General features: G+C 46.1%; 1 protein-coding gene across 7 annotated transcripts in view; it reads right to left on the bottom strand.

The window, feature by feature from the left end:
• Positions 1–27634, bottom strand: part of pleca (plectin a) — an 87873-nt gene that overhangs the window by 38428 nt on the left and 21811 nt on the right. For 2 of the 7 annotated variants that reach the window (XM_084484886.1, XM_084484887.1), the window contains exons 1-3: positions 11859–12432; positions 4352–4413; positions 566–655 (exon numbers count right to left, since the gene is read on the bottom strand). In XM_084484886.1, coding sequence (XP_084341012.1) covers positions 566–655; positions 4352–4413; positions 11859–12024 — 318 coding nt within the window. In that variant the 5' untranslated portion in view covers positions 12025–12432. Of the gene's footprint in view, positions 1–565; positions 656–1797; positions 1813–4351; positions 4414–11858; positions 12433–16611; positions 16707–27634 lie in introns of those variants that run through there. The other 5 variants (XM_084484892.1, XM_084484885.1, XM_084484888.1 and 2 more) reach the window with 5 other exon arrangements.

Here is a 27634-nt window from a genome sequence, read left to right as displayed (position 1 = left end):
GCAAGGGCATCGCAAGAGAAGAGAGGCAGAGGCAGAGGGGGGGAGAGTTCAAAGGTCAGCAAACAGGGGTTAGATAGAAAAGAAACACCGGGACTGAGTAATTATTATCTTCTTTTTTTTTTATAGGAAACAGAAAATTAATTAATGGAAATTAGTATTTTTAGGGGCTATGGAGGTTGTCACCCAGAAGGTGAGCTCAACTTAAAGGTTAGGGGAAACGAGAAAGCAAAATCTAGTATTTGTCCACTGGAAAAGTCTGTTCTGACGCATGCAAGGCAGTGTTAACAGGAAAAGCCAACAGGTTTGCGTCATGTTACACACAAGGTCAACAAGTAACAGCAGTTGAAGCGCATTAGAAAAGTCACAATGACAAAGAAAGAAAATACAAGTGCCATGTTCACAAAAAATGAGCAAATGACGTCAGTTGGGTGAGGGGCGAGGAATCGGGAGAAGAGAAGAAGAAGAAGAGGAGAGAGGAGGAGGATAGACACAAAGGGAGCAGGTTGGGTTGAAGCAGGTAGAACCAGGCCACGCCCCCTACCAGGTGAAGGGTCACAGGTCTTACCAGGGTCTCTCCAGAGAGCACCTCCAGCAGTGAGATGAGGTTGTGTCCATCGCGGAGGTCTTCGTACAGGTCCGTGATGTGCCTCTGGGCCTGAGGAGGGAAGAGGAACCATCGGTTAAACTTTTTCCCGCTCTTTTTTCGAACCCCAACTGGTTTTCTGTTCCTGTGTACGGGCTGCGATCAATGAGTTAAAAATATGAATCTTGTACAAGGCAATAGGAGGTATAGGATCAATTGCCATGAACAGGTATATGACTTTCGCTTGTCACAATTGTTTTATTTGATGTAAATACATTTAATGTATTTAATGTATTTATTTATGCTTTTATACATTATACATATACAAAAAAGGTGAAGAACACACAATATACAGATGCTATGATACACACACAATACTACACACAGCCCAGGAAACCGTATTTTCTTAAAACACTGGTTCATCCAACAAAAAGAAACAGAGCAACACGGAGAAAGGAGCAAGCCCTAACCAAACACATGGGGTGGTGTTAGACTACTGACAGAGGGGTCTGTCCGTGAGATGTGTTATTATCAACTATCGAGGCCAGGAAGCGCCAAACAAAGCAAACAAAACTCAAACACTTGGTTTGCCAAATGCTATGGCTACATACATGGATATATTACACGGGTATTGACATGTGCTGTGTTATAATAAACCAGTTCTTCACTTGAAACAGTGAAAAGAAATTGTATACACTATTTATAAATATTACTTTAATTTAGGTTCCTAGAAATTTGTATTAAGATGGTAGTATTTTATGAATATTTGGAGATAATGGTTGTAATGTAGATAGATAACTGTAGTGGGGTTATTTGACTAAAACATTGATTCACTTTTAAGTTATCACTGATCAAGGTAATTTGGGTTAGGGTTACTGATATAGTTAAACCATTTAAGTGCAGTCCATTACTACACAGCACTGAAGTTATTTAACATATTTCACATTCATATCGGTCAGTAATTCCTGATCATTACCGAACCACCAACTGTCCTGGAACACAAACACAGGGTTCTTTGATCGGGGAGGTTAAAGGGTCAGGGGTCAAACACGAGGGGAAAAGTCGGGGGTGGGGGGGGGGGGGTAACATGGGGTTCATGCAGAGAGGGGTGGGGTGTGTGTGTGTGTGTGTGTGTGTGTGTGTGGGGGGGGGGGGGGCACAGGGGGGCGGGTACACTCAGCACTCGAACTGGCGTGCTTGACTGCAGCACCTACCTCCACTTTCCAGTGCTGATGGGAGAGAGAGATGAAGGGTGGAGAGAGAGAGAGATGAAGGGTGGAGAAAGAGAGAGATGAAGGGTGGATAGAGAGAGAGAGAGAGAGAGAGAGAGACGAAGATGAAGGGTGGAGAGAGAGAGAGATGAAGGTGGAGAGAGAGAGAGGAAGATGAAGAATGCAGTGAGAGCAAGAAGGATGAAGATGGAAATAGTGGAAGATCAAGAATGCAGAGAGAGAGGGGAAGATGAAGGTGGAGAGAGAGAGAGAGAGGAAGGGTGAAGAGAGAGGAGGATGAAAGGTGGAGAGAATAAAGAGAGGAGGGTGAGTGAAGACAGAACATTCTTTTTTGTTGTTGCCAGGGTATGAGGTACATGGGGGAGAAATAAGAAACAGGCAAACTCGGGTTTGATGGTTGCAGCAAGAAGAAGTTTGACCAGATATTGGTGAAGCCAATAAACACCACCCATGTGCACTATTTTTATTACCATATGTTTGAATCCCAAGCTCTGCATGTACATGTACAACGTACATGACTTAATAGTAAAGTGCCTTTAATCGATTACTTAAACATTTGAATGTTTTCTAAAATGAACGAAACGCACAGCCTCACGCTATCTCACATTGATCATGGAAACCCATCGTCAGGGATTGATTACAGAAAGACAAGAACAAAGTAGCTAATAAAAGAAAGCAAAGAACAACAAGTCGCATATCTCTGCCTGTCTGAGAACACTTTATACGACTTTTTCATTCGCAAAAGAAAAGAACATCAAAGCTAAAGAGAGGCGTTTTCTAAAATGGCCGACTCCGGGAGCGGCTCGTGTCCGCCGACCAGACGTTACAGCAACACGGCAGGACCTCATTCTGACGCTGCGCCCAAACAGCCTTTTGAGGGCTGGCCAGAACTCTGAGCGGTGCCAGTCTGCCACGGACGCACAAGGGGGGGTAGGATTTCCGGACAAAGAACAGAATAACAAGCGAGGACAAAGCCCCCGGTCTACCGGCTGAAAAGGACGTCCACAGCGACTCCCCAGTGGATCGGACCAGGAATTCCTCTCTGGGCTGACAGACTTCAGTGGTGCTGCTGAGGAACGTGGCCTCTGTGTGCGCTCACCACCGCGCGGGCTAACGGTGTTCACCGCAGCGCGGTGCGACCAGTCACTCACATCACACCTTCAAAGATCACAAGGTCTCCTTGTTTAAGGGTTTGTGTTTTTGTTTTTGTCACTGCCAAGAACAAAAGACTCATAAAATATGGCTTCATGCGTTATTTACTAGCCCTCGATAGGTCAACTGATAATATAGGCTATGTTAGGTTGTGGACTTTATTACCAAATTTCCCCCCAAGGAGCGACAAAGTATTTTACCTAAAGTATTTATATTTCTGAATATGACAGAATCTGACTAAACATAGTAATACTAACTATGAGTATGCTATTACTATCTCTAACCTAACCGAAATAGCTCAACTTAAACTTAACCACACAACACACAAATATAACCTCAATGTAACTCAAATGTATTTAACTTAATCTACTACCCAAACCTTCCCGATGCATCATGGGAAATGGCCAGCAGGAAGTGGGCCTCCTTCAGTGAGTGGGAAATTACAGTCTTGTAATTTTTTGGCCTCACATTAGCACATAAAGTATCACTAGCCGACCCCCAGGGTGAGATTCTGAACACTGAATCCTCCCTGTTGACTCTATCAGAACCTAGCGCAGAGGCCCCGGAGCCCAATCTGGAGCTAGGGGGGTGGGGTAGGGGGGGTCTGGGGTCCAGATGTGAATCCTAAGCCCCATGACTAGCTCCCAATCTAGTCCAGACTAGGCGGATGTGTGTGTGTGTGTGTGTGTGTGTGTGTGTGTGTGTGTGTGTGTGTGTGTGTGTGTGTCTGCGTGTCTGTGTCTGTGTGTGTGTCTGTGTGTGTCTCTGTGCGTTTGTTTTGGGAGGTGCTAACCCGAGCCAGGCCAGGCCAGGTGTGTGTGACTCACATCTCGTGCACGTCGAGGGTAAACATGGACGCTATGCTTGCAGTACTTTTCAGCGAAGGTTGGACACTGTGTGTCGGTGTGCAGGTCGAAAGGCGAGTGTTACAGGTCGCATGAGTCGTACATACAGTATATTGGAAATATTTTCCAGGCCCAAGGGTATGAAATCAATAGAGATAGAGATAAGAGATATGTTGTGAGTCACCTGGCTAAGCGATACATGAAGGCGTGTCTATTGAACAATCCTAACCCTAGAGCTGCAAAACGAGAATATTATAATAGCATGTTGAGGTATTTCCTTCAACGGAAAAGCAGTTGATAATTACAAGTAATTAAAAGGCTGTAGGAGGAGTTTACATCCAAAGTGTTATTATTTTTTTATGCATAACTTGATTCTCTTGTCACATGTCAAAGCACTTCTTTGGAATATGATGTGATAGTGATCATGGGAATTCTTGATTTTGATTGCAAAGGTTTGATTGTTCACAAAGTCCTTTGAAATGAAAAATAACTCAATAATGTCATGTACAAAAATATTATGAATACATTTGTGACCTTACCTTCATCAAGTGTTTGTTGACCCATTTTGTGAAGGTCTTTTTCTGAACCCGGTCCCGTTCATCTGCAGGACAGAGAGAGGGAGAGGGGGAGGGAGAGAGAGAGAGAGGAAAACAATGGTTAAAGCCAAGCTCACTCTCCCCTTTACAAACCTAACAACTCAACTTATTCTTATGGCATAGATCTTATGAAACAAAAGCACAATGCCTCTGTTTGTGCCAACTCATCATAGTTGGCACAAACCAACTTACCTGTGCCAACTCATCATAAAACAGTTTTTCAAACGATTTTTTCAAACAAAAAGAAAGTGAGGGGGCTGACAAGTGGGTCATCCCTTCAGGGTACTCGTAAAGATATAGGACGAAAAGTGAAAAAAATATATATAGGTGGAGAGAGAGGACTTTCACTGTCAGGTATGTCTGGCTGGAACAAGTTTCACCTTGTTTTGATTCCACAGGGTTGATAAGCTCAGCAATGGGTCTGTCATGGTCTGTCTGTCAACACTTTCAATGTGCCGCATGAACCCTGGTAAGTGGGTGCATCGCAATACCACTGCGTTTTAAATGTTATCCCAACTGACGTCTCGAGTGGGGCCTTATTCGGCCGGCGTCATCTTGGTTCTTAACAAGCACTCGGTTCCATCACCCTGCTAGTGATTAGATCTAAAATGCAACCAGGCTGCTGGATAAATAACGCCCCTGGCCTCCTATAGGAGGGAGTGTGATGGATCTGTCAATCACCACGTCACATACAGTATACACGACTCAGCGTTACGGGTACGCCTGGCGAAAGAAAACAGTTAGAGCCAATGAGATGACTGGGGAGACACGACTGGTACTTGAGACAAAGATGCCAGGATTGCAACAGTGGAACCATTAAAACGTTTTGGAAAATAGTTTGATAGGACATGTGAAGCAGTGCTCTGATCTCAGCAAGAGGAATGAGAAAAACTAAGTAAAGTCTTTATCCGCCAACACCCATTCCAGGGTGGCATCCCCCCGATGACTCAGAGCCCCACGTTGGCCCACAGACTACCAAAGGAAAAAGGGAAGTCAAATATAATTAAAGGCGAGAAATTACTATTTATACCGTTGCTCTTCGGTTGCTATGGCTGCGAGTGGAGCAGCTCTCTGATTGGACCAGATGTTGGGGGATAATTACATATGGGTGCTGTTAAGGATGCTGTTTACTATTCAGGCATTAAGGCAACGCTTTCACCCTCAAGCAGCTTACAGTGAAGTCAGATAGAGGTACTTGAGTCACAGGTAGGGATGTTACGGGATCTTGTTGAAGGATGCCTGCAGTAAGGTGTTGGACAATGGGGATTGAAACCAATACCTTTCGGCACGGGAGTCTAAACACCCCTAGCCCAGCACACATTCCTGCCTGGCATGTTGTTAAGTATATATACATAAGTATATGTACGTGGACACAGAACCTCTCCGCTCCTAAGCCTGTTATGTCACGTCTCTGGTACACCTGACTGCACCTGTGTGTCTTCCACTAAATCAAAGCCAATATTACCAAGGACCTTAGGGTTGGGGGGCCTCTGCATGTAGAAAATGTCAAGGACATTCCACTGTTGACACACCCACTTACCTATTACCCATCATGCATCGTTGCTTAGGCTGGCTTCTGCAGCCCGCAGCATCAGAGACTAGAGTGGTTAATGTGTCCTACATGTCTCGAAGCTTAGCTGAAGACCAGAGAGGAGGTGAGATGATGAGGAAGGAGACGTGTCGGGTGTCTACCTGCACTTGGGCTGCAAGATATTAATACAGAGCTCTGTGACCTTTTGGCTGTCAGTGGCTTCATGAAGAAAAGGGTTTACGTCTTTGAGGATAAACAATACAATTATTATATAATTATTATTTGAGTGTTGTTTGCCTCTTTGACAAAAAAGTATTCCTAATTTAAAAAAAATATGAAGCGGAGCCACATAACCAAATCCACATGAAAGCACAATATTGCAACAGCTAGCTATTTGGGTTTGTGTGTTTCTGCCTGGTAAATAGGAGTGGCAGCAGGGAGAGGCAGTAAACAGCAGGGGGCGGGGCAGATCTGGTAACTGGGAGGCAGCGATCTCGGAAGACCTTCAGAACATTAACAGAACTCACAGGACAGTATTGGAACCTGCATGACAATTCTCAGAACCTGCGTGACATCATCAGAACCTGCATGATATCATCAGAACCTGCATGACATCAATCACAACCGACGTGACAAAATCAGAACCCTAAAGACATCCCCTTTAAGTAAGCACTAATGCGACAGCAAACGCTAGCCTGATCGCCAGTCGGTGCATTGTGGAGGTTTTTAAAGAAAACTGAAACAACACATCCGCCATCACACAAACCAAACCAATCACACAAACCAAACTCAAACCTTGGCAGCGATGAAGAGCAGAAGACATCTCATTACGGCACCCTCCCAAAAGACCTTCTCACACACACCCACATGCACAAACACACACACACACACACACACCCACCCACAAACACACACACACCCCCACCCCCATGCACACTTACAAACACACAAACACACACCCATACACACACACACACCCCCCCCCCACACACACACACACACACACACACCCACACACACAGAGGAACACCCCAGCACCACGCTAACCTTTCCTGTGATCCGTGGATCTGAGCCTCCCCTGGTAGGGCTCGTCAATGAACACAGAGTCGCTGTTCATGCTGTCGGTGGAGTAGGCCCTGTAGTGCTCCATGGCCATGGCTCCAGCCCCGTACGCACAGAGCTAACGCGCTACAGGGTCACAACACACGCCTGTCCGCTGCAGTGGGATGACGGCTCCTTCTTCTCTAACACCACCAACACCACCAGCTCTGCTGCTGCTGCTGCTGCTGCTAAACAGTGGCAGGGCCTGCGTCTACTGTAAGTGGGAGGGTACCATGTCCTGCATAGGTGTCACTCGGTCCCACTCCCATTTTCTTCCCTTTTCTTTTTCCCTCTCGCTTCATTTGCTGCCCTGAAAAAAACTATTTGTTCTTCTGTTTCTCAACATACCTCCCCCCCCCCCCCACCCCCCTCGCTCCCTCCTCTCCTCCCTCTTTACCAACCCGCACAAAATGTATTCCCTCAAGCTACGATGTCAGGAGCTGTCAATTACCCCACAGTGCTCTGTTGGGACGGGGACAGGGAGAGAGGGAGAGAGAGAGAGAGAGAGGGGGGGAAACAGTGAAAGCAAGTGAGAGTGGAAGGGAGAGAAAGAGTGGAAGAGAGAGAGTGAGAGAGAGAGAAAGAGAGAGAGAGGATTGATTGAGTGAGTAAGTGAGAGGTAATAAAAGACAGAATGAGAGAGAGGGGAAGAAAGCAGACAGATGAATTCTCCCTCCAGTGCTGCACACACACATTATGTTACAACAAACCATGGCCTTCCTAGCATCAGGGCAGCAGAACATTTATCAGTCTGCCTGGACCCTAGACTGGCTTTGACCTTTACTGGGACACGTTCAAACCAGGCCAGCAGCTCTGTGGTGGCGGAACAAACAGCCCTCTGAATGAGAACGCCTGTTCTCTCAAAACCCAACAGCAGGATACGGGCAAGCACAATCTGGCATTAATGGAGGAATCAAAGTCCTTGGGCGCCTTAACCACATGTGCCAATCAAGAGTCTCAAAAGCTCCTTTCACCAATTAGCTGCATTTACAGAGAATCGTCTGCTGTTCCACTCAACAATTTGTTGGCGTCAGGGAGGAGAGCGTTTCAGGGGGTACTAAAGGTTTACCTTAGAAAACCTACAGGAAGCAAACCCATCGTAGAGAGGATGAGAACATTTAAAAGGGGCTAAATGAAAACGCTCTGTGAAATACCTGAATATAATGAATACTAAACAATTGAAAACAACCCTTGAGTTCTGAGAACAGGTGTGGAAGACTGATAAAAGATGAGGTTTGAAGATTCTCAGTTAGAGTGTGTGCGCCATCTTGGATCAGCATGAGATGGTTTATTGGCCAAGAATGTGAAGTTGAAATGTGTTGTTAAAGTTACTGGGAAAGATATTCATGGCAAGGGGTTTGTTTGCTCGAATCAATCTTGAAAACAAGGAGTTATTTCAAAAACAGGCAGAGATGCAGCAATAAAAAAAAACCTGGCAGTATCAGATCAAACTTGAATGTGTCTTTCTTTGGTAGCTGACAATCACATGACAAACAACCAACTGCAACCAACAAAAAAATTGTCCTAAACTTTTTTGTGAGTATCAAATACAAAAAAGACTTTGTGTGCCTGTGTGTCTGCCTTGTCACAAGCGAATTCACGTGTTCCGAAGACAGCGAATGACTAACGCACTGCCAGGAATGACCTCTGAATCAATCAACAATCAACCCAGTAGTTCTCCCTAATCATCCAGCCCCAACAATGTGCGCAGAACTATTTGCTGCACCACAGTTCAAGGGCTACATCCAAGCACCCTGGATTCCCTAACCCCGGCCACCCAAACATCCTGCAGTGGCATTGGTGTGTTACATCTTGTATACCGGTGTCACGGTCCACCTTCGTGCTAGTATATCTCCTCCGTTCAAAGGAGACTCTGACAGGGAGATAGGAGAGAGAGGATTCCTCAGGAGGTAGTAGCTTGCTGGGGCATGTAGCGAGATAACAAATCTGCCCGTCTCCGAATGTACTGACACCCTACACTGGAGAAAGGTAGCAAGCTACACCTTTCTGTTTGTCAGCAACACGAAAACATGGAATTTTTTTGTTGTGGATATTTATGCATAGTTGTTATGGGTCTATGTATTTTAGATGTGCGTTTCCTGAGTAGTATCAACCCAAATATGTAAATATAAAAAAATGCACATATTTTTTGTTTCATATCAAGTCGTAAAAGAGGTGGTTTTAATTTACAACCAAAATGAGATTTCACTGTTTAATATTCTGTTGGGTGAAGAAAAATGTCCCGATGATTTAAATGAGTGTCGAGTCACGCCTGGAGGTTCAAAATTCCTCTTCCAACCATCATCTGCCTCACAACAAACATACAAAGCCCACATCACAATCCATCTAGTCATCATCCACGCATTACAGTGTGTTGGTGAAAAGCACTGACGACAGACAGGTTGTAACAGACTCCCTGTCAGAACAGCAAACTGGGAGCAGGCGGTGGGGGGGCTGCGGAGTGTGTGTGTGTGTGTGTGTGTGTGTGTTATGAAACCCAGAGACAGGGAGATGTTTATGGTGACAGCTCAGGCGTGAGAGAGGGGGGTGATGAGGATGTCAGTTTATGTGCATTCCTTCTCAGGGTGTACATCCATCCATTCATCCACCTCTCCACACACCCATCCCCGCCCTCCACTTGAGATAGCACTGCCATACCCAACCCCACCCACTCCCCCACCCCCACCCCCCCACCCCACCTCCACCTCCACCTTCATTCCTGCAGGGACCCTGAGCAAGAGGCAGCATGTGTGAGGCAGCCGCTCAGCTCCATTAGAGGAGGGGAGGAATGCTGGATGCGGACAACTCCTCCACCCACATGTCGGGCTCTGGTTTATGATGGAGGAGGGGTGGAGGTTGATGGAGGGGGGGGGGGGGATGGAGGGGTGGAGGAATGGGTGGATAAGAGGGAAAGTGGGATGGAGGGATGGAGAGATAGGGGACATGGAAAGGTCAGAGAGTTGGGGGCGGATTAGGAGAGGTGGAGGAGTGGAGAGATGGATGGAGAGATGAGATGGAGGGATGGAAAGGTGGAGAGATGGAAAGAGTGGAGATGGACTGTTGGAAAAGATGGAATGGACGGAGAGATGATGTATAGAAGAGATGGAGCGATGGAGAGGTGGAAGGGGTGGAGGGATCGAAAAGGTGGGAGAACAGATTGCCGGAGGGGATAGAGGGAGGGATGGTAGTAAACATGTCTGTGTCAGGGGCTAGCTAGGGGCTGGGCCAGGCGACGCACGGCAGGCCTATGGGCCGGGAGGGGGCAGATCCAGGCGGTGCAGGAGAGGAATGCAGAGGAGACATGAGCCATGGACCTGTCTTCCTGATCCTCCTGGAATTCACTTTCAAATAAAACATTTGCAGGGTTTTTTTAGTTTCTGCTGTTTTGGATTTGGGAAATGTTCAAACACATTTTGAACTGCAAACAATGCCCTGGCATGAAGACATTATTATTTTTTATTCTTATTGATTAAGTTGCTTATGCTGTTTTAACAGAGGCAGTCTAGTTGTTTGCCTCATGTCTCATGAGGGCTTCGACTGTGGTCTATCTCGGTTCACACCCATCACTAAAACACAGATGAGAACAATTAACTGAGAAACACAGTCTGCTGAAGGACCAAATTGGAAGCGCTGAGCAAAGTATGTAAACACCACATGGGATATATTACGCACACACACAAAAAAAAGATAAAACTGTATTTTCCATGCCGTGGTTTTTCAGAAACATTTTTACGAGCGCTGAAATGCCGGGAAAATGTGCGCATCAGATGTGTGTGCGTCGAACGAGCCAATCGATGAACCGAAGCCAAGACGCCGTGTGAAGAGCGCTGTCTCTGTCGCCCTCTAGGGGTGAGAGCAGCCCCCACAGGCAGAAACGTAAACATTGACCCTTCAATGTTCAATTTGTGAATTAGTGATAGAATTAAAATGTGTGAGTCCGAAGAACCGTAGGATAGATTTCTCGAATATCTATTGGGATATTTAGTTCATAGATAGGGTCTAATGAAGTCTGAAAAGTAGGATTAATGTTGAAGAGCCGTTTCCATGACAACATACCAAAACACACAGAAGCGGGGAAGCCACCAGTCCGTTATTTATGGCGCTCAGTGGTGTGGAAATAAAGGCGCTCGGGAATTTAGAAAAGAAGGGAAAACTCTACTTTGAGCCAACTCTGAGCAACCCAGCCCAGTTTACACACACCAATAAACTTCCTGTTTTTAAAATAAAAACTAAAGAGATTTCTCAAGGCACATTCCTCTTCCTTTCTGTAGCCCATAATAATATTTTGAAATATTGTTCTAGGGATCTACTTTAGAAAATATTTTCTATAAAAAATACAAAACACAAGCTGTGAGAAAGCAACGCATTGTGACCCATCTCTTTCATGAGGCTATTTTTTAAAATAAATGACCCTGAATTATCAGAAAATGTTTCAGAATTATCTTAATAATTATAATTATCAGGCTACAAATATGTCCACCCTGGCATCAAAATTATCCAATAAAAGTATAACTGATAATAAAAAAAATCAAGGGCAAAGATCGCTGTCCTCCACTCCCTGAAGACGCACTACGTCATAATGATTCACGCCATTGACAAACACAGTTTGTCAGTTTGAGTTATCAACATATAATTAATGTCGTTACTATGAGGAGGATAACAGCGGCTTGCGACAGGTTAACGCCATGACGTCACCTCCCCCTGGCAGCACGACTCCTCCTATTACGAGCAGCGCGCGTTGAGAGAAAGCGCGCGCTGAATGATGTATGGGCGCTCGTGCCGCGGACTGTACCCGTACAGGCGCTCGCGCTCGCTTACCTGCGCAACACATGCGGCTGTACAGATGGGAACCGACGTCTTCACAGCGCATCTCGTGAATGTAATTGGACCGTCCGTGGTGGTGGGTGACCCCCCACTCGATCTGGGCGCCGTACCAGGGAGAAGACGAGCCATCACCGGCGGGAAAGTCATTAACTTCGGCCATCGCGTGCGAAACAAGCGCACGGCGCGCGGGTCCGGTAAAACTCCCACCCGCACAGAACGTGTTGTTGTGCTGGATCTCAGAGCGCAACACTTTGGGTCTCTCCCTCCCTGCCCCTATTCGAGCGACATGAAGTCAACCGGAGCAAGTAAAAACAAAGCCGGGAGAGTCGAATCAGATTGCAGAGTAAAAAAAATCTTCCAGAGTCGCTCTTCTGCTAAGCCCTGCCCACGTCATTCTCTATACAGTGGATTTACTTCCATTCACTATTGTTTTCGCGTAATTGCCAGTAACCGCGTCGCCGTGCGGGCCATTGCAACCCCCGGTCTGAAGGACATGTCCCGGTGGTGTCCAGGCGGGACAGGCGGTCATGCTCCGGGGCTGTGTTCTCCACGCGCACGGTCTCTATTTTAGTACGACGCCGTAATGACTGCCTTGTCTCCAAACTCCACGGGACGCGGGCGCAATCATTTGGAAAGTGTACCTACACGTAACTTTCTAAACTCACGCACCTCGTCCGGCACGTTTGAGGTTTAATTAGAATATTTCACATTTTTGAGCGCTACACCCGTCTGTCTGCGCCTACTCCCTACATACAGAAGTGGGCGGTGCCTTGTTGGTTATACGGCCGCGTGTGAGGACTTTCCATGCAACAGCTGGAGTTACATGGAAAAGGTAGTAAAAAAAATAATTTACCTACATGCCATAGTTAAAATGTTTCACATTCACCAGGGATTTATGGCATTTTACCCTTGAGAAAGTACTTCACATATTTAGCTTTTTATATGCATCTGAACTCAATGCAAAGGTCACGTTTTCCATCGTGGTCTATTAACAGTAAACATAGCTATTATGCCTAGGGTAAAACGATTATTTTGTGTTCACAAAGCCATTTCACACATTATCATAATTATATACATTATCCATTCTCCATACATTTCTGGGTGAAAGTAAGTATTAGTATCCAGGTAGATTTTGGACTAGGCAAAAAGCAATGGCTTTTGAAGACAATGGGCCAATTGTCTTGAGAAAAGACACACCACTCTAAATTATAAATTACTTTATGAAACATGACCAGGGTGATGGTTAGAGATAATTCCGCACCTGTGCAGTGGCACTATTATAAACAGTGGTGGCACTGTAGCTATGCAACAGGGTTAGAGAGAATTTACCTGGCAGGTTGTTAGCACCCAACACCTGAAACCGTTCGTAGTCGGTGTGCATTGGTTGCTAAGGTCTTCTATCTGTTTGTGGGAATGCGACAAACAAGTTAGCATTGGTTGATAGGCTTTATCTTTGTTTGGGGGAATTTGAGGAACGCATCTGTTGCTAATGTTTTCTGTATGCTTCTAATGGGCGGTCTTTCACTTCTATTACACAAGTATTCTACAACTAGTGACTATCCCTGTGTGTCATAGTGAAGACAATCCCCAAACTGAGTCACAACAGAATACATTTAGTGCATGTTTGATTTCGTGCCCACTCTGGAAGAACCCGGTTCTCCCCTTTGTCTTCCACTGTGATCCACATGTTTGATGCGGTCGTGGGCGCGTCTCTTCCAAGATGGATAAGAGGAGTAGTAACTTCCAACAGTTTTTCCTGCAGACCGATTTAACTTTATAAGCCTGGGTTTATACAGGGTTGGGTTTTGTCAACAGACGTGCCTGGATAAACTATTAGTCAATAAAACAGTATAGGAGAATAGGGGTAAGCTTTATACAACCAAGACCAAACGAAACCCAGCCAGTAATAACTCATGGTAGATGTTTCACCCTTCCAACCATAGCGGTTGAGGACATCTTCCTGAACAAAGGACATCTTCACTCTATAGTTTTTCTCTGTAATCGTCGGGGCATTAAAAGTTTGGCTCCCTTAACTTAGACCTTGGTCTGGGAGGTGTGAAGTGTGAAGCGTGCATGCAGACTCTGTCTTTCCTAATCTGCCCAAGGATAACGTAGAGACCTATTGGCATTGACTTCCCAGACGGCAGGGTTTGTTATGGCCGTATCCAGGATACACTGACCCCACCCCCACCGTATACAGTGTTGAGTGATCTCTCTCCGTCTCCCCTTCGTGTGTGGCGGTGGTGCTGGGTGGCTCCAAAGACATTTGCTGGGGCTTTTTTTAAACCTTGGCTGGGGGTAAATCCCCTTCACCCACTTCCTCGTGTGCTTCCCACACGCCAGCGAGCGCCAAAGGCACCTTGTCGTCCGCACACACAAAAGTCCTCTGCTGACCCTCTTGGCCGGCATTTGTGTTTGCGTGTCTGTGCGTGTCTGTGTGTGTGTGTCTGCGCTATGTCAGTGCTCGTAATATCGACCTGCACCCAGATCCCTACCGCCTATTCTATTTGTGTGTTTACTGGAAAAATCAACGCTAATGTCAAATGTCATGTCAGATGATCAGTTACAGCACCAAATGCCCCTTGTTGCATAACACAGCAATACACTGCAGCAGGTCTCGAGGGCAGCATATGGTGCTGTTGAACGTTGCTTGTTACCTTTGTACCGGGCCTGGGACAAACCCTGCCCTGCACTGAAAGTAGGTCTCTTCACATGCAAATTCACCTCTGTTGACAGAAGATTGCAGCCTTGTTTGGATTGCCATTGCTGTTCTGCAGCAGTCAACCTATCTCTCTCTCTCTCCCTGGCAGCCATTGTATATCTCTCTCTCTTTATATATATATATATATATATATATATATATAAAGAGAGATGTAATACATACTGCGTCGGTTGATATATATATATATATATGATATATATATATATATATATATATATATATATATATATATATCAACCGACGCAGTATGTATTACAAGCTCACTAACAACTGTAAAAAGCAGGAGAAAAGGATCTGGTTCTGTTATGACTGAAAGCTTGCGTGACATTTCCTCTGCACCAAACTGCAGTTGTAAGATGAAGCTCCAAATCAATACAAAAAAACCTGCACAGATTATTTTTTTGGTTAATGGTTGCAATAATCCATTCCGGTCGGATCCATTTGTTGTGGTGTTTCCATTGCCCTGCATCATCAGTATAAGCGGCCCCAGACAGACTTTTATGAGTCTCTTCTACCTGACCGCCCTATCAAATACCTTTTTCTATTCCAACATTCTGCCAAATCATCCCCATCTGACCATAACAAAAACCTGCAGAGTCACTGTAAGGAATCCTCGCCCCTATGGACTGGTAATTGCTTCCTGAAACAGGAAGTACAGCTCCCAGTACAGCCTATGAGAGACCGTCCAGACCGGTGGAACGGTCCATCCATTCCTTGTCATCACGTCAGTCAAGCCATTGACAGCAGCCATTGATGGAAGCCATTAAACAAGTTGGCTCGCCATACTTACCGTAATATTCATTGTTAGGAATGCTGTCCTTCAACTTTAAAACCTTTGAAAACTGCAGACAACTGTTGACTAATGGTGCTCAAGATATCGTTATCTACTGGCCCTTTTCCAGCTTAGAAAGTGAAAGCCTTTAAAGTGTGTGCCGACCAAAAACAAAGTTGTCGCAAGATTCACCAGAGACACACTTTCTCGTAGTATGAAGTGTTTCAACGAGATTGTCGTCGTAAAAAACCTTTGGGTTAAAACAAGTTTTCATTATCCACCCCCCGCACACACCTGTACACTCTCCCCAGGTGTCCTGTAATTTCAATAAGGGTGCGTCTGGCTGGACTACCAGGCGCCTCCATCCTGTCAAACTGTCAAGCTGTCAACAGAAAAACAAGGTGTGTCTGATGTTAGGTGACACAAACATCTGAGAACGCAGAGGAGATTCCCTTGGTCTCTCACGCTTTTCTTTTACAACTTAGCATCCGGCAAAGAAGAAGATGTTTGACTTGAAGTGCTGTGTGGGATTCCAGAGAAGGACTCTGCTAAACAGGCTTTTCGAAAGACAAAAGTGACAATTCAACTTCAAACAACTTGTGAAACATGCTAAAGGCTACTGCTTAATTCAAATATGCTCCATTAAAGGAACAAGAAAGTCAAACTGCTCCAACTGTAACTGAGCAACGCTTTCAGGACATGCTAACCCAAAGCCAGCCCATGCTGAAGGGTGATTCAAAGATGGGGTTCTGAAACCGCTGAGGAGCCAGGAATACTTCAGCTCCTATACTCCAGAGTCATCGGGTTACAGCCGGCACCGACAGGGTTAACCCCTGACGTTCCCACCCAACAGGAAACCCAGACAGGAAAAAAAACAGAGAGAGAGCGAGAGGGGGAGTGGGGAAGAGAGACGAGAGGAGCGCACCAGGCAAAGAACAGAGAGAGCTGCGCACACACAAGAGAGAGAGAGAGAGCGAGCGAGAGAGTGACCGAGAGAGTGACCGAGAGAGTGCGAGCGACCGAGAGAGAGAGAGCAAGCTTCGGAACAAGTTTTTAGACATACAACAGGCAAACCTTGGTCTACGCTACAAAGAAGCTGACTCAAGAAACAACTCCCTTTGCTTTCCTACTGTGAGTCCGGGACGACGCTCAAAAACCAGCCACTCGGCAGAAGTAAACAGAGCAGTCTACCGCTCTACCGCGCCACAACAGCAGCAGCACCAGTGGTTTTCCCGCGACTGCGTTTCTCTTACCTTCCCTCTTGTGTTGCCTCCATTGCCAGAAGACGATGAGCGTTAAGATGTGTCCCACCACCACCAGGGCAGGGAACACGGGTCCTGGGGGGCTAGCCGGCATCGGGCCTGGGACAGAGTGACAGCACTCGGCCGCGGCAGGCAGGTGGGAGGGCCCGGGGGTGGGGAGGGGTGGGGGTGGAGGGGGGAGGAGGAGGCGAGGGGGTGAAAGGTGAAGGGGGAGTGGAGGGAGAGAGCAGTGGGTGGTGGGTGGGGTTGGTGGGAGGAGGCCTGCGCTAGGGGTGTGGCGGCATCCCGGACTTTAAAAAGAGAGCAGCAAGGCCAAGTGGCTGGCGACTTTTTACGATTGGGAGCAGAATGAAAGAGAGCTGCTCCCTCCCTCTCGCCCTCCCTCCCTCCCTCTCACCCTCCCTCCCTCCCTTTCGCCCTCCCTCCCTCTTGCTCTCCCTCCCTCCTTCTCTTGTTCCCTGTGACTCACCACTCCGGCAAGAGGGGCTGAGCTCTCCCCTCCCTCCCTCCCTCCCTCCCTCCCTCCCACCCTCTCTCTGTCTCCTAACTCACTCTTAACAGTTTCTCGCAAATACTGTTAGTGTTATTTATTACAATGTGAGTATAACTTCAGGTTCAGTGCTAAGTTTGGAGCACTGACAGACTGCCTGGCCCTGACTTGGCTTTAAACATCATTCTGTTTCCTGGTGCAGAGAAGCTGAAGTGGTTCCACTGGTTTTCATTACAGGACTGCTGCCTGTCCCACTCAGGCTGTCAGTCGCTGAAGTACGTTCAATAATGCATGAGTCTACATTGTGTGGTAACAAACACACACACACACACAGACACGTGTAGCCACACCTACACACACTGATCAGTCTTGATAAGGAGGCCTGCAGAACAATTGCAACAACAATTGAGAAACACCATAAAACATGTTTGAAAGTAAAGCATTCATTGCCCCACCAATGATGATTTCTACCAAGTCCAGGTCCAGCCCCATGCTCTCTCTGTGATTCAACTGGGAAGCTATGAGTCAGTCCAGATCAGTTGGTTTATTATGTAAGTTTTTCTTTCTCTTCTGCTAAACGTTAATTGCTTCCTTATGCTTGGACCCTGTGAATGGGGCTCCAAGAGCTTTCCAGAACAACTTAATTGTGGATCGGGGCGGGAGGGGGTGGTTGGTTTACCACCAACCAATGTAAATATGCATCCAAATCTCAACTTCTGTGAAGGTTAAGGTCGGGCTGCAGTTTAGATGGCCTCAAGCTTTATTTTCTGTCATTGTCATTGTTATGAGACTGACCAGAATACTGAGACATCAAGGCTTGATCAAGCACCAAGTCACACCTACAATGCCCAGGAGAATTCAAGATGTTTGTTTTGAACTTTCGAGTTATGACCTGCTTATCTTTTCTTGACGCAATAGTCACGTACAACTATATGTTTATTAATGATTTTCTATAGCTCTTTGAGGTCCTGACTCATGTCTTCATTCAGGGCGTGCTTGCAGGGCTACGAGGCCTTCGAAGTGGTTTGACATTGAGTCATGTCCTCTACGTGAACAACGCAGATCACCTGATTACACTCCAAGCTGCCATCAGGAATATGTAAAACATGGACTTGATGAGGCCAAATGGATCAAAAGCGTGACACTATTGATAGAATACGAGTCAAGCCGGTTTAAAAAAAAAAAAAAGAAGAGAAAAAAGAGTCTGATTAAGTTAACTTAAAGCACAGTAGAGGACAGCCATGCAGTAACCCAACACCCAGGACGCCGCCATTGTTACACCATTGGCAACACGTTGCCACGCAACGACCAACTGCCATAAAAGTTAAAATAGACTCAACTCAACGTTACACCACAGGTTGACTCCGGTCCGTCTGTTCATCCACGAGAACCTAAAGCAGTATTTCTGTCCTTGTGTAAACCTTGAACAGACATTCAAATATCGTATTCGGCAATGGAATTAATGAGGCAAATGAATGCAATGAATCACAGTAGAACTAAAACAACACAACAATGGTACAACTTGATGTTCTTCATATCAACTTTTTATTTTTTATTAAGTAAATTAATTAAATTTAAGTTAAACGATTAAACTAGCCATATCACAAAGTTGACACGGCTAAAAAGGTCATGCCAATGTCAGCCATGTTGGACTCCATCATGCTACCGGTAGTCCCATTTCAAAATGTCCGCCAAGCCCCCCATAGCACTATTTCCAGCGAGTTACAGTTGTGAGGAGAGAGAGAGAACACACTCCACAGATGTGTGGAACAAAGTGGTCTCCGCCCTCCTTGTCTGGGTGAGGTTAGCCCACTACTGTTAACCTCACTCGGCCTGAATTCACCCAATCAATCCCAGACGCTTGGTTCTCGTCCCGCACTCTCCCATATCCCTCTAATGTCTGGAGTATTAAAGAAAAAATTTGGCACTACAAGCAGCCATTTCAAAGGCTCAGTGGGAGCCAACCAACGTAAAGGCTAATAAGCTAAAAGTCAAAGGGCCGGTACACTGATTCAACCGAAGACTCACACCCTAAATAGCATCATACTGTAAGCTAAGGAATGGCAGAAATTACAGAAATGAGTCTGTCTTGTCTCAGGCACCCCCATAAGGCCGAAGTGAGATACCCTGAGATGGGGGAGTGGCATTGGCCCCAGCAGCATTCGTCACCATGGGAACCAATCAGGTGTCCCTCAAAGGGCAGTCACCAATCCCTCAAAAGCATCCAGGAAACCGATCGACCAAAATAGAGAGTGGTGACGGGCCCGGAGCCACGGACCTACCTTCCGGGCGTCTGGGACAGCAGCAGCAGCAGCACAGATCCATCCCAGCGGAGGGCTTTGATCCCAGTATACGAGATACCAGACACTCGGCCGCAGAGCACTCAGATCTGACAAGTGGACATGCAGATGAAAACCAGGGGGGCGTGTTGGGAATGATGGAAAAAAGGGAAAAAAACGAAAATTGGAAGAGAGAGAGCGAGAGAGGGAGAGAGAGAGAGAGCAGGGAGAGAGAGAGAGAGAGGCTGGGAAGGCTGGGGGGAGGGGAGGCTGGGAAATCACCACGCTACACTATACACTATGGGAGTCCTTGGTCTAAATTGTGCGTTTTTTTCCGCAGTGGAAACTATGGAAAGCCATCACGGGTCAGGGCGGTTCCTGACAAGGGCCCCTGGACGGGCTCCATGTGCAGGGGGCCGTGAACACAGCAGGAGAGACGTTTTCCCTCCCTTAACGGGACGGGGACAAAGAGCGGAAAACAGGGATGTGCCAACCAGCCGCACAAAGGGTTCTCTGTGAAAGTCATACAAAAAGTTGGGAGAGGCGGAGGAATTTATGATCCTTCTGAAGGGCCGTCATCAGACTAATACGATAATAACCCGTTTATCATGGAAACGGCTCTCAAGTGTTCTGGCCTTCAGCGTGACACCCCTAATGAATTCCTTTCAGGGAATCCGACTCTTCAGTGCGTGTGAACGTGAATGAATGAAATGCCTTTTTGAAGTTTGGGGGCCGTTGTTCTTTGGCATACGTTCACTCGACTAGTGGTTAATATACACACTGCAATCATCTTTGTTTTATTAAGTGACTTGGTTCCGTTGCATTGCTTTAAGAAAATACACAGCCAGATGTCAGGCAACATCTGTATTCCAGCCAACTACAACAGTCTATATACACTATACCCCCCCCACCCCCCCAGCCCCAAACAGCTGCACGCCACACTGTCGTAACCCCCCCCCCACACTCCTAACGCCCACGTGGCGACTGTAATCCCCCCACTGGGACTGCAACTAATTACCCATAATGCTCCTGTGTAGCCAGGCAGGGCTGCAGCCACTCAGGGGCTTCCCCCAGCACACACCCACCCTGGGCCTGCTATCGGCGAAACAAGACCCCAGCACACAGCGGATGATGGAGGGGCCGATGTGGTTGGTGGTTAGTGTTCCTCCACAGAGTCTCTGACATTCCAACAAACACAGAAATTACGAGAAAGTCTTCCTTCTCTAAATACAGTGTTTTACCACTCGGGGTAAATACAGGTTGGCTCTAGGAAAACAAAATCACACCAGACCAATAAAGAGCCACACGGTTACAGAGGGAAAATAGACATCCAACTTGAAAAAGCTCTACAGAAATTGACAGAAGAAGTAACAAGAAGGAGAAGAAGAGGAAGAAGCATGGTTTGTCTGCTGACGGGAGAGGCTACAGAGGTTACAGAGGTGCAACACCCTCACGCACGTTCGTATCTAATCTATCCTATCTGGCCCCCCACTAAGTACCTCTGTGCTGACACCTGTTGGTGAAAGGTGAGAACTGTCCCCGGCACCAAGCTCCTACCTTGGCCATTCTGAATCAAAATCTCCATGAAGTCGATCGAGTGACACAACTCCATCGCAGTTGCAGAGGAGGGGAAGGGGGGGGATGCGTCGCGAGATGGCGGCAAAAAAAACAACTGAATCACTTGGCGAATCACTTGGCAAAAACAAGACAAGCAGAGGGGACGCGCAGCATAGCCCTGAGCTCCTCAAACCAGCTGTTGCTCACTTAGAGTGAGGAGGAGCAGTCGGAGGAGGTTGCAGCTCCCATTCACAACACTGGTAGTAGGTTTGGCTACCAGCAGGCAAGGAGAGAGGAAAGGACCGAAGGCCAGAACCAAGGTGGTGACTGCCACATGTTCTCATTTGGACCTCTTCCCCGGAGTCAGCGCCGGCCAGTGTAGGCACACACATGCACACACACACACACACACACATGTGCGCGCACACACACACACACACACACACACACACACACACACACACACACACACACACACACACACACACATGCATGCACACAACCACGCAGGGGGAAAAGAAAGCTGAGTGAGGTTTAATTGGATTCACATTTTCCTAGCCTCAGCTTAGTCATGCAGGAGTGGAAAGTCGTCAAGCAGGCACCGCTGCACTCTGAAACCGAGGAGCTGCTGCTTCTGTCTCCCGTCAGGTCACCACTGATCAAATGAGGTACAACTTTTAATCAGCGTTAGGCTTATAGTCATACGCTACTGTTATATTATATTGGTTATATTTATTTTACTATTTTGGCATTTAGCAGACGCTTTTATCCAAAGTGACAGTGTTTTTAGCTGAAGCTACGGTGGTTTTAGAATGCATTATCATTAAGGAGCAGGTAGAGGTTTGTTTTCTCACCCAACACTATCCTGCCCCCCCCATCTATAGAATTGTTATTTTAATACCAGCACACAGATGTTAAAATCCAAAAATGCAAAGTATTGCATCTGTAGATCATTACTCGATGGATCATCATGGTAGCACATGTTTATATAGTAAATTGTGCATATGAAATAAGCCTTTGAGTCCCAGCAGATGGCAGTAACAAAACCTTTTTGTCTTGTATTCTTGCCTGAGGGTTTGATCTACGTCTAAAAAGACCTGGATGCATGTCATCATCCGATACACAGACAACGTGTGTAGCAGTTTACACAGAAAGAACTGATGCCATTTTGAAAAAATAGAGTATTAGTATACTCTAGTACTATACTCTAGTACTATACTATACTATACTATACTCTAGTATTACTAGAGTATAGTATCTATTTGTTTCTGAATTTTTTAAGCAACAGACACCCTGTGTATCTGCAGGCTATATGTCAAGATTTGTAATGATTCCATTAGACATTAATTTGCGTGACTTCACTGCAATGGATTAGTGTTACATGTCACTGGTGTGTGTACTGCCCTCGGGTCTGTAACACAATCCTACACACTGAGAAACAACATTTTCCAGATATTCCCGAATTAGGGTTATAAGCATTAGTAAATATTTCGAGAGTAGGATGTCTGGCCCTGTTTGAACAAACTTTACAGCTAAGAGCCCAGCCTATAGCTACTACTGCCTAATGCTAGGTACATAGGTAGGCTTCTTAGAGGTACACGATACATAGGTTGACGATAGTACTCAGACCCACTGCACTGTACAAAGTGGTAAATACACTTTCCTTACAATATAGTGTCATAACTGCTTTTTCAGACTTTGATTACTTCGTTTAAGTAGTATGTGCTGGACAGTGATACTAATTCTAACCAATTCAAAATAAACTGAAACCTTAACACAAGAATAAGGAAGTACATACTTAAACTGCAATTCATAAAACACATAATGTAATATACTTGTCGAGCAGGGACGTTACCAATTGTTATTGGACCTTAATCACAGGGGGGTAATGGTCTGTCCTTCCTCCAGTCATTGGGACCGGACAAGATCAATGCATAACGATCACAAGGTAATCACATTACGCAGAGTCTCGCTATTACCCAGACACAAACACTCCGGGGACCATGGCAATGGTTATGTGATCACTGACACAGCAAAAAGAAGGATGACGAGAACCAGGAGTCGAAGGAGCTGGCAAGGATGAAGAAGCATAAGAAGAAAAAGGGGTCTATTGAGGATGAGAAGGAACTAAAGGGAAGGTCCAACTTTTGAGGGAGTCCCACCAGGTAGCTCCTCCCCTCATTTGCTCTCCTTGTTCGGGATCCCCCGATGCTAGGCCCTTGATTTGAGGGATGTCATGAAACAGAGTGCTGTCAGGTGGCCTACCCCCCGGAGGTCGGGTGCAGGTACCAAAGCCTCTTGTCCTTGTTTGCCACTGTGACGCCATATTGGAAGAAGAGCTCCCCGATGGCTCTCAGATCTATCAGATTCCCGCCACCATTGTTCCCTCACAACAGTTTTTCTTGGACCACTCACCACAGTGTAAGGATCCACAATGATGTCCCGTTTTATTACATGCCACACAACCACCGGCCGCATGATTTAACCCAAATCAATGTTTTCCTTGAGAATTTCAGATTTTACAACAGCTGTCAGGCCGTGGTTAACGGCTTCCTCTGATTGAACGGGGGACCAGTGACAGATTTATGCACCCAAGCTGGAGTCAACATGGAGGGAGACCGAGGCATGGCCACCCAGAGAGAGAGAGAGAGAGAGAGAGAGAGAGAGAGAGAGAGAGAGAGAGAGAGAGAGAGAGAGAGAGAGAGAGAGAGAGAGAGAGAGAGAGAGAGAGAGAGAGAGAGAGAGAGAGAGAGAGAGAGAGAGAGAGAGAGAGAGAGAGAGAGAGAGAGAGAGAGAGAGAGAGAGTGAGTGAGTGAGTGAGTGAGTGAGTGAGGTGAGTGAGTGAGTGTGTGTGTGTGTGTGTGTGTGTGTGTGTGTGTGTGGTGAGAGAGAGAGAAATATATAGAAAGACAGATAGACAGAGAGAGAGAGAGCGAGAAAGACAGACAGAGGAGACAGTAGGGGTGCAGTGAGGCGAGGCGTGTAGACCATGGGATGCACATGAGGAGGAGGATGAAAGAGCTACTGGTCCTCTCTCAGAGTACCGGACTGCGTCTCTCCAACAGGCCAACAGGTTCCCCTGGGACCGGTCATGAGTCCTCACAGGCCCATTAGAAGGAGACGAGCACCATGTGGTCCAAGGGGTATAAATAGATGCCAGGTCACTATTCATTACTACGTTAAGGATGACAAAGTAAGTCATCCTCCTCATACTGCTGTGTCAAGCCTTCTGTACATTATATGTCACCTGATGACACAACAGAAAGTATTTATATATTTTAAATTAATAATAATAAATATAATTGGGGGAAGGAGTTGGTGGCACTTTAAGTGTAGCCCAATGGATTGAATGAAGATAAAAATGAATGTAATGGTCACGTATTTAAAGCAGTCATACAAACACATTTTACAACTCTGCTGAGGATGGTTCAGCGATTCATGCGTTAAATATGCACCTCTATATTTATATCTATGTTTGGTTGTATAAATAAGGTTCTTCCCTGAAGACTACATTTCCACACTATATATGACACAATATATATATATATAACGCTGTTAAACGACATGGTCCTCTCCAAAAGCCCTCCGGGCCTCTGACAGGAGTTCTGTATAAACACTCTGCCCGTGTTGACCTCTGATGAGAACGGCCAGGCTGGGAGTGGCCAGCACAATTATTTGGGTTTGAGGTAAACAAAGTTGAGATTAATCTTTTTGAACTAAAGATCTGCAAGATTACAAGATTACAATGACCATAAGCCTTTTCTGGCCAAGGCTCACGGTAACATTGTGTTGATTCTAACATCTCATCCAGAAGCAGTTTGATTAGATTGTACAGAGTGCACTCTTTCGTAGGTCAACTATGCCACCTAGGGCCCACAAACTGCATCCATCACTACAGTTGAGCTAGAATAAGGTATCTGTTATTTCAAGGCACTGGATTTAGTTTGCCTTATACTTTAAACAGTTACAACCACACTAACTGGAAAACTGACAAATCTACCATCAACTCCATCACTTCTGCCCCCAAAAACAAAAACAAAATGTGCCTGGCGGTACTCAAACTGCCAACCCACAGGAGACACGGCCAACCGACGGCGAGCGCCCGCGTTAATACACGCCAGACAGTACATTCTTCAAGTTTCATAACATTTGGCTGACTTTTGGGCAAATAAGGGAGAACATTTGGAAACAGGGAGGCTAGAAGATCCAAGGCAGCGCCCACACATGAGTTACGGTCGAGAGATCTTCACGACATCTCCCAGGATGAGAAGCACATGCTGGAACCGTTGTTCGCGCCAAGGTAGGGTTCATGTGAGGCTGTTGTTGTGGGCCACGCCCCCTGGGTCCTGTGGATGAAACAAGGCTGTTTTCCAACCAGTCACCAAGCAGAAGAAGGGTGGGTAGGAATGTACTGGTGGGTTTAATGGCGTCAATCAACCAAGTGGGACACAAGTAGGAGTTTTTGTCTCTGGGTTTCAAAGGAAGGGTTGGGTTCCTCCACACGGTGAATGATTCCCCGTGTTTCCTCACCTGCATCTCAGGTTCACAGTGGGTAAACAGAGTCTGTTAGTCCCCACTGTACACAAACCACCGCCCCCCCCCCCCCCACCCGGATGAAACAAACCCCACCCAGCTAAAGCTCCCCTGCTGAACAAGACAAACACCACCCAACCCCACCTGCTCAGGTGTGTAGTCACTGCAGACAAAACCACCTGTCGTCCTTTACATGATAAACAAACGTGATCTGTTTCTACGGTTGTAGAATGCAGAATAGTCAATGCGAGGACAAAGATATACGATAGATATAATAGATATAATATAATATAATAAATGAATAATCCAATGAAACAGAAGTAACATTATTACAATGTGGTTGGAGAATAACCGATTCTCCCATGAAACACACACTAGAGAGACCTTCGACACTAGTCTTTGATACACCTTTCTATATAATGTGTTTTACAATAACACAATGTAAATAATACTACACAATGTAGTAATAGCAGACTCCTCCAGTCTTCAAGAGGCGTCTAACTCTGACACACTATAAAAGTAGCCGGTGCGTTTCTATGAGTAGGCGTGCATATAAAACGTAGTCGTAGTAGTATTACTATTATTAACCGCGCATGGCTAGCCTTACTCGGATCAACACAAATAAGATAAGGGCTCAGGACAACCTCAAAAACTGCCCTCATCACCGCGGCGATGGTTGCCGAGGCGCAAGAGATCGGGGTGGTTTACAGAATCCGACCTAAACCCACGGAGTCAACAGTGTTCTCAGCGGATCAAAAGAGCCCCTAAATCTTCATCGCAACATTCCAGCCAGTGTGTGTGTGTGTGTGTGTGTGTGTTCATCTCTTCCATGCTCTAGGAAAGATCCTGCACTGTATTTAACTGTATTTAACTGTCTGGATGCCTGCCAGCAGGACAGAGCTGCAGGGGATATGCTCATGTACTGTATGTAGAACTCACTATGAACACGCACACAAGCATACATTCACACACACACAAACACACACACAAGCATGAGGACACACACTATGTACACATCCGCAGTGACAGCTGCAGCCGGCAGTCGTCAACCATCACTTTACGACACACCCTGTGTGCGCCTCTAAAGATACACAACCACACATATGTATGAACACACACACACACACACACACACACACAAACATGCATGCACAACTAAGGCTGCAACAAGCTAATAAAATAAGAACATTTAAAGGTTGAATGCTTCAATCTATCTTTTTTATCGACCTTATCGACATTATCAACACCACATGTATGCAACCCAAAACTTGATTCTAATCAACTTTAATGTATTTAATGTTTCACTAGCTTTATGATTTTGTTTGTTAAATAAACAACAATGTTTATACTAGATATTTTTTTTATTTCTAACTCTTTCTCAGCATGCAGGCCTTGCAGCGTTACAAAATGTCGGACAGTGGCATTGCCTAACGGATGCTTTGGGTGAGAGCTCTATACCAAGATGGTGGACAGTAGCACACTGTCTATTGGATGATGATATCTTTATACCAAAGCCCCACAGAGCCAAGATGGCCGACGGTAGCACACTAGCAAAGCTCTTGACCACTCCCCACAGAGCCAAGATGGCGGACAGTGGCACACTAGCTAATGGAGGATGAAACCTATGAACCAACGCCCCCCAGAGCCAAGATGGAGGGCCTAGAGCAGCTGCACCACAACATTTACTTTTATGCCCCTTTAAAAGCGAACAGAAATCCATCATAAAACAGATTCTGATGGGAGATATTTGGCCGAGGGGTGGGTGAGAGGGGAATGCACTTAGGGGCCAGGAAAGTGCCATGGGGCAAGGTGATCCAGGCACGCTGTTATTGTGAAAGGATTTAGAGATCATTTGATAAGTGCATCATGTGATGTTCCAAGAGGAACCATGCCCTGGTAACCCAAGAGGAAGACATTTGATATTGTGGGTAAGTATGCCTCCTATCTGTGTGGGTATGTGTGTGTGTGTGTGTGTGTGTGTGTGTGTGTGTGTGTGTGTGTGTGTGTGTGTGTGTGTGTGCATGAGTGCGAGCTTGTATTATGTGTGGGTGTCTGGGTGTCTTTACACAAATATATGTGTGTGCGTGTGTGCTTGTGCGTGTTTGGGCAGGTGTGCATGTGTGAATGTGAATGTGTGTCTGTGAATGTGAACGTG

The sequence above is a fragment of the Micromesistius poutassou genome, assembly GCF_964030765.1.
Source record: "Micromesistius poutassou genome assembly, chromosome: 20".
Taxonomy (NCBI): Eukaryota; Metazoa; Chordata; class Actinopteri; order Gadiformes; family Gadidae; genus Micromesistius; species Micromesistius poutassou.
The sequence above is the reverse complement of the archived record's forward strand: the minus strand, read 5'-3'. Positions and strand labels throughout refer to the sequence as shown.